The sequence below is a fragment of the Centruroides sculpturatus genome, unplaced genomic scaffold (assembly GCF_000671375.1).
Source record: "Centruroides sculpturatus isolate CEXI.00-Female unplaced genomic scaffold, Cexi_2.0 scaffold699, whole genome shotgun sequence".
NCBI lineage: Eukaryota > Metazoa > Arthropoda > Arachnida > Scorpiones > Buthidae > Centruroides > Centruroides sculpturatus.
Genome location: NW_019385003.1, coordinates 177,672 through 192,956, shown reverse-complemented (window position 1 = coordinate 192,956; position 15,285 = coordinate 177,672). Strand labels below are relative to the sequence as shown.

At 32.4% G+C, this 15,285-nt stretch overlaps 1 protein-coding gene across 1 annotated transcript in view; it reads right to left on the bottom strand.

Annotated features, from left to right (window-relative positions):
* Positions 1-780: 780 nt before the first annotated feature.
* The window catches only part of LOC111633249 (adhesion G protein-coupled receptor A3-like), an 81,587-nt gene continuing 67,082 nt past the window's right edge, over positions 781-15,285 (bottom strand). Inside the window, exons 8-14 of the mRNA XM_023377787.1 lie at positions 13,565-13,762; positions 12,068-12,223; positions 11,899-11,993; positions 3,404-3,622; positions 3,142-3,327; positions 2,854-3,036; positions 781-2,769 (exon numbers count right to left, since the gene is read on the bottom strand). Coding sequence (XP_023233555.1) covers positions 1,182-2,769; positions 2,854-3,036; positions 3,142-3,327; positions 3,404-3,622; positions 11,899-11,993; positions 12,068-12,223; positions 13,565-13,762 — 2,625 coding nt within the window. The 3' untranslated portion in view covers positions 781-1,181. The remainder of the gene's footprint in view (positions 2,770-2,853; positions 3,037-3,141; positions 3,328-3,403; positions 3,623-11,898; positions 11,994-12,067; positions 12,224-13,564; positions 13,763-15,285) is intronic.

The following is a 15,285-nucleotide window of genomic DNA, read 5'->3' as shown; positions in this document are numbered from 1 at the left end:
GAAGTTTTTAATAATAAAGTATCATAACAGATGCCACCAAACATGCAATTTTTAATGTTGTTGGGAAAGTTAAGCAACTTAATGCTGGATTTTTAATTATAGAATTAGAAAATCCCTAAATCTCTTATCAGGTGAAAGCATCCTACGCTGAGAGAATAAGCCCTAACCTGACAACACTGTTATTACAATAAATCCGATTATTACAGTTGTGCTTAGTCAGAGTTATTGATGCATTTAAGTGTATATCTAAGAGTATTTGCCTCTCTGTAACAACTATAAAATAGTACACTACAATTCTTCAATACATCATATTAGATACTGCATTTTTGGCTACTTTGTGCATGGAAACTGAAAAATTGTGCCAAACATCTTGCAATTCTGATCAAAGTTTCACTGTATTTTTGTACAGTACATCCATTTCATCTGTATAAAATGAATGATGATGATGATGACGCACAACTTGATAATAAACTGACCTTTCGTTACATTTCCAGTCTCATTTAGGGGCCGGCATCAGGCTTCGATAGATCTGTAGTAGAACTTTTGGAATCGGATGAGTTTTGAAGAAAAAATTGTCCAATTCCAAAATTCTACTACAAATCTTCTGTAGAAGCCTGATGTCAGCCCCTGAATGAGACCAAAAACATTTATATCAACGGCATCACTGAAGAATAGTAATTTTTTATGATGATGTACAATTCTTAGTGGAAATCTGTTCAAATTGAGCAAAATATGAGATTTCAAATTTAATATGGAAAACAAATTTTATTTAAATCCATGTAAAATTTTTATTTTCCTGCATAGTAGTCTCTATATATATATATAATTTTTAAAAGCATGTCCATATGCCACTCTCATTCATACATTTATATATATATATATACATGTGTTCAATTGCTCGTCTAATAAACACGCACATAAAACACAAGTAACCTAACAAAAAAATAATAATAATCCAAGTTTTGTACATTTGCTAGAATGAAATCTTTGGTTAGACAAATTTTTATAAAATTGATTTTATGCCAAATTGGCAAAACGTCTGTTCCATCCTGAGTTTCTTTTTGATTGCCAATAATTAATAATAATAATAATAATTTTAATATTTACAATAATAAAACTCTCTAAACACATTCTTTCGATTATGATACAAAGAAAGATTGGTTTGTAACAAAGAAATTGCTTCACATTGAGATTTCTTGTTGGTGCGAAAGTTCCGAATCGCCTCCCGATACCGATTCCATAGGAGCCTTGCACGGTTGTTCGTAAGCGCTGTACGATCTCGGAAAGTAACAATCTTCGTTATGCTGATCGTAATGTTTCTTGTTCGACGAATACTGATATGCTTTATTAGAATGCACGGAATGGTTACTGTGATGAGTACGTTTGTTTTCGCACTTGGATCTACCATCCCAACTGTGTTGCCTCCTGTTTTTCTTCCAGTGATTTGCACGATTACGTGACCTGGGCCTGTGTTTGTTGTTACCGACGTGATTTATGTTACAGCCCGTCAGGTCGGAAAAACAAGTATTCGATATAATGGAAGAAGGAATTTGACTACAGTCCGAACATTCCGCACAAGAATCTTTATGGTTCTTACAATTATGTGAGACGATCATCCAAGGTGGTAGAGAAAGATGCGGATGATTGTTTAGGGAACCGTTACTGGTCGAGTTGTTATCTTTAATATGCGATTTTGCATTATTTTCGCATAATTTTGTGAAAGTGTTTTGCTTGTTGAATTTCAAATGCGAATTTTTTCGAAGCGGAATCGTCTGGCATCTATTGTTTTCGCTGCTACCACACGAATTGTTTTCTAAATCGTCTTTGGCTTGAATGGAGGAACAATTATTCCTTTGATTATGACTAGATAAATTGATATTATGAGGATTCTGAATACTGTTAGCGGTAGTGGGTTCCAGTTGGTTTTTCTGTTCATTATCATCTAAATTATTTTCATCACAGATGTCGGCCGCTTCTTTTTGCAAATTGTTCTTCTGAAGTAGCTTTAATTGTTGCTGGCGACGATTTTTTTCAAAAAATTTCCTAGCGACTACACTTTGCCTTGGATCGTAAAACATTTCTGCACCATTAAAAGAATGTTCTGTGGAGCTGGGATGCGACGAGAGAATATTACAGTTTGTCAATTTATCCGATCCCTGGTGTGACAGCGAAGCGTTTATGTGCCCTTCCTGCAACGAGGGATTGTTTGAACTTAATATTTCTGTTGGTTGAGTTTCCCTAGTCATTTCCTGTTTAACTTTCAATTGTATCTTTCTATACTTCCAATTTTTAATATATTGACGCACATCTTGTCTGGAATAACAAAAGAAAGAGAAAACAAAGGAACCTATAAGGGTGCTAAAGAAACAGTAAAGCATACTAAATACGAGATTATCTGCAGGAAGATGATTAATAAACGGTCTTCCAGTGGCCATTGCTCCCGATGCCCAAGCAAATATAAATAAAAGTAATAATATCACATGCGCTCGAAGTTGCATATGGCAAGAATACTCTGCATCCTCCATATTTTCAGAGTTGTTATCTCCACAACTGTGAAGAGATCCTTCTTCGTGGTTAGTCTGAGTTAATTCCATAACCACGTTATCTGCAATTGGTATGTTATCACAAACGGGTATTCCAGTCATTGTTATCTTATTATTTTCACACAAGACACAATATATTAGCAAAAAGAAAATGACGAGAAAGAAAACTAGTACTGCTGCTGGACCGTAAAAAGCTGCCAAACTCGGGTTAAAGGACAAGAAACAACTGCAAAAGTAAATATAACTTGTTAATTTTAACTTGAATTTATTTATTTATTTATATGTATGTATAAGTAGAGATTTCACTCACTAGTTTGGACCTCCATAATTTTCTAACAGTACCGCTGCCGAAATCCCACAAACTATCGTCGATATCCCCCAACCAACTAAATAAAACCTTAGCATAGGTTTAGGAGGAAGCAATTGTTCTGGAATTTCTTCATCTGGAAGTAGTTCTGGAGGATCTGTCTTGGTTAATTTCTTGTATAAGTTACTGAAATAAGTTACATAATACATATTGAATGCATAAAGAAACTAAAGATTGATTGTAAATCAAAGTTTAGAATTGGAAAATTACTTCAAATAAAAAACAAATTACCTGACAGTAATTATCATCCAAAGTAAAGTGCAAAATGTCAAATAATGTAAAATTAATCCTACGGCTTCACAAATTTTGGTGTAATCTGTCTGATGGACACCAAAAGTAAAGGTTAAACATAATACTATCATAGAAATCCAGGTATTTACAAGAGAGTGCTTATTCTTCTTTGGCATTTTTATCTCTCTGAGTTATAAAATATTACATAATTACATATGGAGGCGATAAAGTTATTAGATTTTAAAAAAATCAAAATACATACTTGTGACCACAACAGTATATAAGGATTGTTGCACCGAGTCCGCCGACACATAAGAGAGATCCGAAATAAATGGCAGGATGCGACGGCCTAAACTGTGCTCGCTGAAGATTCAGTTCTGCTAACAATGCTTCGACGTCCTGTAATAAATATATCAAATGTTTGTTAGATGTTCCGAAAACTAAACATATAAGTTTGGCCACGACAAAGCAACAGTTTTTGCTAAAATTGTGAAATTTTTTCCTAAATCTAATGATTAATATTTTCAAGATTACAATTTTTATTTAAGACCAAAGACCAAGTGCGACACCACATCAAGCATGCATGTCTATATGAAATCTTACTGTATTCACTGTACGAGTATTCTAAAACTATCACAATAATTGTTTTTTCATCACTAGATTTAAAATGCGGTATTTTATGGCTATTTTTCCAACTATATTTAAATAACTTGAATACATTAATGTCAAAGAGTTAGATAGTAGGCACCATCTCTTATTAAATTTAATAATTATAATAAATGGCGCTTAAAGTCTGTCTCTACTACCAAATTACTTAATAATTTAATTATTAGTAGTAGCAGAAAAATAGTCCAATACATTATGGCAATTGTTTGGCTTTAATTAATAACATATGTACAGTATATATATCTACATTCTCCTTTTTTCACATTGGAGAAAGCACTCCACTGACTTGGACTTTCGGACAGCTTTCGGTCCCTATTAGTTTGAGTTAGCACGGGTTTACTATACACTGGTTTACAAATGGATCGAAAACTGAAAGTGGTGTGAGAGATGGTCAGACAGGAACTTCTTTGTCCCACTGAGTAAGTTCCCTATTGTGTTTCAAGCAGAGTTATTAGCTGATACTTGGTATTTTGAGTTATCCTACATCCTACATCCTCTATGTTTTCTTAGAATATTGTTTCTTATCTTTTTTCTGGTGTCATCCAAGATGTCCTATAATTTCCAAAGCATTTTTCAATTGAAAGGAATCAGTTTCTTCAATTCAGGAGCTTGAGTTTCTTCTACTAGAAGGGGGTTGAGATTGCATTTTCCTGATGGCCACTCGTGACAATGCTTATTCTGCTTTTGCTCCAAAGAAAACAGAATTTGATGTTTTGATCATTTGAAACATCAGATAATTGGTATGTCTACATTGTTATTATGTTAAGATCTCTGATAGTTGGGATGCTTTAAAGGCACTTAACTCTTGTTAGGTTACTTCAGCACTAGTTTGGAAATGCAGTTTGCTGGCTACTTGCAACAGAGTTTTTCTCTTATGGGTGCCAGAGCATGTGGATATTTCTCTCAATGTGCCAATCTAGGAATTTCATACTCTTTTGTATGGTCTAAACCAGCTATGGAGATACTATTTCTAATCATTCTAAGCAGTGAAGATTGTAAAAAACAAAGTAAAACATTTTTGTCCATCAATTTTCTGGCATTCAACAAGACTTGTGTTACAAGAAATTGAAGAGTTTTGAGGGCAAGGGTCAGATCAGCTTTAACTTTTTTGGAGTTAACAAAAATGACTTCTACTGTTTGTTATGAGGAAGATTTGTAATCACTATTCTATGTAATTAAATTTAATTTAGAAAAGATGAAAAGTAAACTATACTCAATAAATTTCAACTGTTTTCTCTCATAGCATACTGCTATATTATCTACACTAGTGGTTCTCAAAGTGGGTTCCGTAAAGCTACATTGAAAAGCAACATTTAATCATAACATAGAAATCGGTACATATCATATCTTATGACAGCAAGTGTTGCCAGACTAGATTATTCAGAGTTGGCAACACTAGTGATGGCTGGCTTTGTCGGTTAGTTACACACCAACTCTTGTGCAGGAAGGTTGTGCTGCTCTACTGTTACCACAAGCATTTCTTCTACTCAACAAATTATTTTTACTATTTTTAAAGCCCTACAATGGATCAATGGTTAAAAAGGATTAGTAAAGCAACAACATCCAAAGAAGATACGGAAAAAGATAAACTTGCAAAGGAACGATCTGCAACTACTATTTCAAAAAACACGGAATATGTTCCCTGTTGTTCTGAACGGCAGCCAGGCAAAAAGAAAAGCAAGTATGATCCTCAGTATTTGTCATATGCCTTTACTAGTACTGGTGATGAAGAAGTCCGAGATGCCATTTGTATACTTTGTCACACAAGATTAGCTAACAGTTCATTGACACCAGCAAAGTTACAAGGACACATGGAGACCAGGAATAGTGTCTATAAAAATAAGGATAAATCTTTTTTTGAAAGGAAACTTGAAAGTTTCAATAAAACTACAAATTTCATGGTGAAGAAATGCAGAACAGACAATGAAAATGCAACTGAAGCATCATATAAAGCATCTTACCATATTTCTCTTCATGGTGAAGCACACACTATTGGTGAATCATTGATAAAACCTATATTGAAAGATGTAGTTTCATGTGTATTTGATGAAAAGTCTGCTCAAAAGATTGAATCTATATCTCTATCTAATGATACTGTGTCGAGGCATATTGCTGATATTTCTGATGACATTGAAACCGAACTTATTTCACGATTACATGCATGTGATGCTTACGTGTTGCAAATGGATGAGTCTACAGATGTGGCTGGACTGGCAATTCTACTTGTGTTTGTTAGATATGACTTCAATAAAACAATTGAGGACAATTTGCTTTTCTGTAAAGTTTAGATTAGAGCTTCATACCACAGGAAAAGATATATTTGATTGTGTTGATAATTATATAACAAATCATGATATCGGTTGGGATAAATGCATTTCAGTATGCACTGATGGAGCAAAAAGGCTATGATGGGAAAATTATCTGGTGCTGTAACTAGATTTAAAATGTTGCAAAAATCTGCAGCAGTAATCACCGAATTCTTCACAGATATGCATTAGTGACAAAAAGAATTTCTGCTTCATTAAAGGTAGTTTTGGATGAAGCCGTGCAAATTATCAATTTTATTAAGACTCGGCCATTATAATCAAGAGTTTAATTTAAAGCTTTATGCGAAGATATGGGTAGCCATCAAACGACTCTTCTTTTACATACAGAAGTAAGGTGGAAATGTGCTGGTGAGAATGATTGAATTGATAAAAGAATTGCAGTTTTACTTTCTTTAACATAAATTTAATTTGTCTGACAGATTAAGAAATAATGTATGGCATGCAAAACTTACATATTTAACAGATGTTTTTTTCAAAGTTGAATGAAACATGCCTATCTCTACAAAGAAAGGAAACAAACATTTTTTGAACTCAAGATAATATGATATCTTTATTGCATTAATTACAGTACTGGATTTCAGAAATAGAGCATAGTAATTTTGACTGTTTTCCACTTCTTACTAAATTTCTACAAGAGTCTGAAATGGAATTGGATGCAGAGACACTCAATGAAATTAAATCACATCTCTTACTGAGTATTTTCCTAACTTGGAGTGCAAAAAATATTATTGGGTACAAAATCCATTCACAGTAACAAAAAAAAACAACAGGATTTCTGTCAGTGGATTATGAGAAATTAATAGAAATTACATCAGATACTCAGTTAAAGGCTAAATTTGAAGTGCCGTTAGATGTATTCTCGAGGAATATACTTGAAGAATATCCCGAAATATCCAAACAGACCATAAAAATACTTTTGCCCTTTACGACAACATATTGGTGTGAATCAGAATTTTCAAGATATGCTAGCACAAAAACTAAGTATCAAAGCAGACTGGATGCCGCCCCAGATATGAGAATCCAGTTGTCAAGTATAAAACCAAATTTCCAGAGGATACTTATGTCAAAAAAAAAACAGATCAGATGCATTCATCTCACTAAAATTTGATATTCCAATTTACGGTAAGTGTGTTTCAAATAAAATATTTCTTTCATTATATAATAAGTATTAATTTAAATAAGGGTTCCATTATATTACAAACAATGTAAAAGGGTCCAATTGCAAAAAAAGTTTGAGAACCACTGATCTACACTATAAGTATTTTTTCCAATTAGTATATTAAAGATAATTTTCTGACTATACATTAACTTTGATCATATATTTTATTGGCAGCTAATAGATTTAGCCACACATGTAATATAATTTGGCCACATAATATTCTAACATAAACCTTTCTTAATTTATAACAGATACATACACATGCTAAATACAAAACTGAACAGTTCTGTTCTTTTGTAAATTTTTGTCCAAATGGCAATTATTAACCACTCTGCAGTGATCGACGGATATACCTGTCATGGGCGATCACGTGGCACTGGAGGACGTCTATATCTGCAAAAAAATTTTGCGGATATGGCCAAAAATTACCATGAAAAAAAATTCACATAAAAATGGAATGTGAAGGCATAACTGTTTAAAAAAATTTTTCCGAAATGGAAACGAGAAAAATTCTTGATACTAGAGTATATGACTTATAACGTAAAAAATAATGGATATCATATAGACTACTAACAAGAAGACCCTACCGATTTTGATGATCTTTGAGTGTAAAATACCTGTAAAATACTGAAGTGTAACACTCAAATATAATCAAGAAAAACAAACTTAAAGGTTTCTTTAGCACTTTATATATAAGTTACACGTACTTCCGCCTCATCATGCTGTGGCGTGATTAGTAATGCTCCTGACTCCGTACGCTTGCATGCTCAGGTTCGATTTTCTTGTGTGTGTATATAAAATATATACNAGTTTAATAGTTTAGAATAATTATAATTTCTTCCAATTCTAAATATCTATTGTTAGCAAAAGGTGCCAACCCTGCACTCTTAGAATAAACAGGCAGTTCTTTATAGCTCGTGCTGGAGTAAGGTGTGTCTCTTACTACTACTGTTTTAAGGTGCTGCAAACATATTGTGTTTTTCATATTAAAAATCTGATTTTAATACCCGCAATGTCGACTAACAATGCTAAGAAGAAATGCAGACAATATTCACAGGAGTATTTGAAATATGGTTTTGTGCCGTCATTTGCTAATGAAACTATTCCTATGTGCTTATTATGTGAAAAACTTTCAGCAATGATGCTATGAAGCTGGCAAAAATGAAAGACCACTTGGAAAGGATCCATTCTGACAAGAAAAACAAAGATTTTGAGTATTTCAAAATACTAAAAGAGAATAACGAATGTCGTTAAAATAAGTTCGATCTTCAGTCTGAATCGTTCTTTTAAACTTATACAACACGCATGCGTGCCGAGTCTTTAAAATTTTAAAGAGGAGATGCTTTTGTCGATGGCCTGGCAAGAGTTGATTCACAACACAATTTAGCCGCCCATTATATCCGACTAGGCAGACTCGGCACACATGCGCGTCGTATAAGTTTAATTTAAAAGAACGATTCGGACTGAAGATCGAACTTATTTTACTAAAAGAGAAATTGAGAGTTCGGCCAAATTTTAATACATATTTGAAGTCATTTGCTAGTGTTGATAGAGGAGGACTGAAGACATCCTACAGCATATCTCTTAATATTGCAAAGAAAGGCAAGCCCTATACTATTTAACAAGATTACAATACAAGCTATAAAAGATGCAATTGAAAATATTATGAAGAAAGACTCTCAACTAGTTTTAAAATGCATACCATTAAGTGCAAATATAGTGCAGCGACGTATTGAGGAAATAGCCGATGATGTGGAAAGAACTTTGAGCTCCAGCATTGTAAGTTTGCTATTCAACTTGATGAATCAACTTTCAGAAGTTCATATCTTCTCATGGCTTATGTTAGGTTTCATAGCCCATCCCTGAATGACATTGTTGATGAATTTCTATTTGCTAAGTATCTTGAAACTGATTGAAACTCAAAAGGTGAGACAATTTTTTTATGTTTGCAAGATTATTTGAACAAGCACAGCATTCCTTTCAGNGTCTAGAATCGATTAATTTTATGGAAGAAAATCTTTCAAACAGCCGTAGTCCGTAAACTTGATATGTGTCGGGTTGTGATTGGAAGGATTCGTAAGAAAGCGGATTCCTAGAGAATGGAACGTATCTCTATCTTATAGGGGGGTCGACTGTAATTATAGTTCTGAACAACCAGTTATATAATGAACTGTTTAATCTGTGTGGAATTAAACTTAATGAATAGTGTTACAGAAACAAAAACTTGGTTCAAACAAATGAAAGAAAATAGAAAAAACAGCAAAATATGTAGTCAAAAAATATTCTCATTCACTAGTGATAAATGATTTGACTTTTGGTTTTTCCTAAAGTATTTATAAATATTACAAAACTGGTGATGTACAAATACAGGGAGGGGTTAACTAAACACAAAACATGAGACTAAGTTAGTTGTAATAATTCAAACAAATCAAAAAACTATATAAAAAAAGTAACTCTGTTATAATTAGTCTAATTCAAAATCCAAAGAACAAGAGAAATATTTACAAAACTTTCCAGACAACTGGGAAACTTAAATCTAACTTAAAATTAAATTTTCACAAAAACTGACAAAAAAATAACTCAGAATCAAAGTACTTACAAAGCTCTTAGAATCCTAACTGTCACGCCAGGAATGCCAAACAAGTTGAATCTGTTCACCAGAATCATCTTGCTTGTACTTGGTAGCTTCACCATTGCTTTATAATGTTCCAAATGTGACATCATAGTATGTGCCACTCTACTCCATTGCTAATAGTATGCATGAGAGACCAAAACTTAATCTGCCATTATGCATTTTTATCTTGAGGTATTGGCTAATGTTTGCAAAAGTATCTAGTTAACCTTAAAACCTTAAGTAGAAGGATGCAATTCAGAATCCAGCCACATAATATAAATTAGTAGATATCCACCCAGTAAGGTGACACCAGAAATCAGTTAGACAACAGGACAATTCAAAACCAAATTCATCTGTTTGGGTGCCATTCATTAGGTTTAACTCCAGGCAAATTCTTTACAAGCTGATGCTGAAACAGAGTGGAAATTGTTCAAGACAACAGTTACCTCATCAACCATCTTTTGCTGTGGACAAGAATTTAGATTTAGCACTGAGTGAGGACAAAAGGACACCTTGATGAAACCAGATACAGGCAAAGAAGAGGGCTTCACAGGAAGGGAAATACTGCTTGCCTAATAAAAGAGAGACGCTAGGAAGATCCTTGTGAGGACATTAAAGTAATCTTTCCAGTGGATGCCAAAGTGACTAATGTGGGCAAAGTGCATTTTGGGATGGAGAATGGTCTCACTGTTGCAGAAATCAGAAATGCTATCAAATTACTTAAATAAAGCAAAGCAGCAGATGATGAAATCTGATTTAAGGTTCTGATCCTGGTTAAATATTTAAGACTTTTATTTGTTTTTTTAGGTAGCATGGGATTCTGGAAAGGCACCATAGCAATGATAAAGTGGAGTTATAATCCCTATATTTAAGTAAGGAGAGGAGTGAATGCTTTATCAATGTATCTCCCTGGAAAAGTCTATGCTAAGTGATTAGAAAGAGGATGCAGAGATATAATTGAGGTGTCATTTCAAGGATGAGCAGTGACTTTTGATCTTACAGAACAAAAGTGGACAATCCTGGAAAAATGCAGGGAGTATGCAAAAATATTTATGCTTGCTTCGTAGATTTTGAGAAAATATATGACCAAATTTGTAATGTTGGTCTTGGAGACTGCTATGTGAATGATGGAGTAGAACCAATACTTCATCATCAAACAAACATCAACCTATTCTACAATCTTTAGAATGCATTTGATAGGTTTACAGCTATTTTCAGTAATGCTGAGATGAAAATAAGCATGCCAAAAACTGAAGTTAGGCAAGTGTAGGCATTCTCAAGAAGTACTATTAATTGTATACTCTAGCTAAGTGAAATTTAAATATTTGGAAATTGCATTCATTAATCTAGACAAGATGTAGAAAAAAAAGCACCCAAATTGAGGAACTGCCATATTATCATAACTAAATCAGTCATTAGTGCTCAAGAATGACAGCTTTGTCTTTCTCCTTAGCAGTGTATTCTGCTCAGTCCATATCCTAATTCTCACCGATGAGCATAAATGTTGGGTAATGTCCAAAAGAGTGCAATTCAAAATCCAAGCAGCAGAGATGAGATTTCTCAGACCACAGCTTCAATTTTGAGCCATTACTTCTTTGAACAAATATAATTGTGGAGCCATTGCTCCACAATTATATTTGTTGGATGTGTTTTGGGATTCAAGCAAGAGAGCTGAATTCAGGCCTTAAGACTGAAAGACCTTACTGGGAATGCTGCCCCTGCAACCCTCTCAGAATAACAGGTATTGCAAATGAATAGTAATTTATCAAAAACCAATGGTAAGATTTTTATTTGCATAGAAAAATATATGTCAGTTATGTCTAAATTTAAAAATCTCCCACTTTAATATGAATTTATAACAGGCAAATATTATTAAAAATAAATATGACTGAAATGAAATTAGAATCATATAAGTCCTGTAAATTTTGATTAAATAATGTTCTGATAAACATCAAATTTAAGCTTTTTAATAACAATTATAAAGAACAAACCGTGAACAGGAATTGTCTTCCATTTGTGCAGCATGTAGCAGTTTCTTATCAACACCCATGATGATATTAATAACATCAATTAGTATTTCCCCTATCTAAACAAGAAAAGAAAAAGCAATTTAAATTACAGTTTTGATTAAATTTGTGGTAAAGTTTTAACTCTGTATACTTCTTTATGATGTCCGGCAAACTCCATATAATTTTCGATCGTGCGGGCAATAAAAACGATGTCCATTTTATCCTTAAGCATGCTTCCGTCTCCGGTGTAATTTCTCAGTCCTCGAGCACTGTCTAATACGTTGGTTTTGCTCAATGATAAATTAGTCTGAATAGAAAAAAAAAAACATTAAAATGTTAATATTTCAAAATGTTAAACTTACTATTTTATGCTTTTATTTCTAAAAACAAATCAAATTGCTATTTTATTATTTCATAAAATGTTTTACATAGGAAATGACTTTTTAAATATGAAATGAGCAGCAATAACTTTCACTAGTAAGTTTTAGTATGTACAATATTTCTAAAAAAAATAAAACCTGAAATGGCTATTGCTGAACTGATTTCACCCATGATAAATAAAGAAGTAATTTACAAATATTCCTCAGTATTGCATTTCAAAGTCAAGGATAGAATGTAACGAGTACAGTAAACCCTTGCTAACTCGGATGAATATTTTTGAAAAATTGATTGTGCATTGTACACTAGTTTAAAATTTCTTGAGAATAGAAAACTTATAACTAATGAGTGCTTTTGATATCCAGAAGGCTGCAATAATATGCATTTTATTACTGTGGTCTGTAAGTTACTGAAGCTCATTTCCTGTAATAATAAATTCAGCAGTAAATCTTCTGTATAGAAGCTGACTGTAATAACTTTTTGTACTGTATATCCACATTGTCAAACACCTCACTAAATCAGACAATTAATCCAAGTTGGTGGGGATATATGGTATTGACCCCATATTTATGATACAAATGACCTAACAGAGTATAACCTGAGAGCATGGTATCTCTACCCTTTTGGTTAATTTAGGTCAGAAAATTATTATATGTCATGAATCCATCTGATCATTCTTTATTAGTCATTCAATTAAAAACTGTACTGAAGAGATGTTTTTTATTCTCTTTTTTTCTTCTCACAATGATCTGTGAGTGAGTGAATGAATGTTTCAAATAGGGTACAGGGTGCTATAAAAATGTTAATACTTATATGGGGAGGTGCAATTAGTCTAAAAATAACACAAAATACTCTTACAATAATTATGCATAATGTGCATATTATTTTATAATCAATTAAAAGTGCTCATTAATAAACAAATAATCCTTCAAAAAAACCTTTAACCAGTGTGTAGTATGTTCAATTGTTCACGCTAACATTTTTGGATCCCTCCTGGGTCCTTCTTCAAGCTATGTTTCGTTTGTAACGATCCGTTAGAACGGAGACCAGCTGTTTTTTGAAACAAAACTTCAAATATCGAACTTCGAAATCTAACAGGAGTCACATGCCATCCAGATTCGAAACTAAAGTCATTACGTAATGACCTGTTTCTTATAATGGTGGATTATGTATTTTTTATATACGTGCTCATTAATATTTGCCTTTAAAATTTGAAATAAAAAAGGCACTGGAATATTTTTTCAGATTTAAAACTTAAATACATAAATACCTTTGAAAACTGTTCAAATACTTTAGTCACTTCAGAAACATACGGACAAGATGAAGTGTCTAAATTTTCCCACTTTCCTTCATTATTACACGTGTGATATGCGAAAGCTGGCATGTAACCGAGAGCTCCAGCAGGAATGCCTTCGCACTGTAACTCTACTGTTATACTAGCTAATGTTTCTGGCCATAAATACTGTCCCTGTAATTGTAAATTATTTTTTATTAAAACAATATTTTAGCATAAATAAATGTGTAAATGATATAATTTATTTCAATAAAAATTCATAAATATAAAATTCTATTTATCATTATTGACTATTGTTTCATTAAGTTCTACAATGTTTACCTATTTCTCATGCTTCTGTATCTCATTAATAAATACAGTGAACAGCAACATATTTTTTTTTTACAAAAGGTCATAAAAATGCAACCTGACAAATACGAAAAAATGGGAGATTTTACTTATACAGGTCTGTCTAAAAATGGATCGTCAGGTACAGTACACTCAAACCTGTCCCCAAATGGTTCATCCATACATGTAAACAATGTGTCATTCTGAGTTTCCAATCCTTGTACATAAATTTCAAATCAAAAAGTTATATATAAGGTAGGTGGAAAGTAACTAGGCATTGAGAAATCACTATAATTTCTATATTTATAAAGCAATAATAATGAAAATTACTTGACATGTACTTATTAAATGGAAATATGGATACATACCTTAAAATTCAATGTAAATACTGGCACCATCCATTGGTGACACATTTTTCTTCAGATTGTGATGTAAATGGATGGGGTGTGTAGCTTTTTGCCATTTTATAACAGTTAATCATATAAAAAATTTTGTAAAAATTCTTATAACAGATGGTACTATATGCAATTTTGACTTTTCTGCCAGAAAAGTTATTCAACTCATTGCTGGATTTTTAATATAAGGAAATGAATGAGGAGCATTGACATTTTGTATAATTTATAGCAAAACTTTAGCAAATTAGAACTTGAAACAAATTGTTCAATGCAAGTCAAAAAATCCTATTATATCTGAAGGATATTTGAACAGCTATCCTGCAAACTCAACCTCAATTTAGTGAGCTTTGTGAGAGAATGAAAGAGCACCCAAAAAGACTAAATTAAAAATAAAAGACTGAATTAAGTAAATTTATTTTTACATTAGTCTTCCTTCAAAAGATTAAAAATACACTCAAATATGAATTTTAACATTTTATAGATTCAATGTTAAGGTTGCAAAAATTTGTTAAAAGTTCAAATAGAATTGTACAAAACAGTCTGGGAATCACAGATGTATATCACATACTGTATAAGTGTAAATTGTGAAGTTGGAAAATCAATGATAACACAATGCACATATCGTGTCATCTGTGAATTTTAATTAAAATGATGGCTTTCATGAAAGTCTAATGTGGAATTACAATAGAAACACAGCAGATGTCCACACCTAAACAATACATTGTCAATGAATATTCAAAATATTTTTGAAGAATCTGACAATAAAATTTAATTTATTGTTTAATTTGGTTGAAGCAAGACAATAACTTGGATAGATCTTGGATTTATAATTATAAATGGTTCAAGAAAAAGAGTTTTTAATGAGCCACAACTTTATAATTCTTTTAAAATTAATGAATCACATATCAATTAACTAAACAGACAATTTTTATTGATCAATATGATAAATTAAAAAAAGTTTAATTAAATATTATT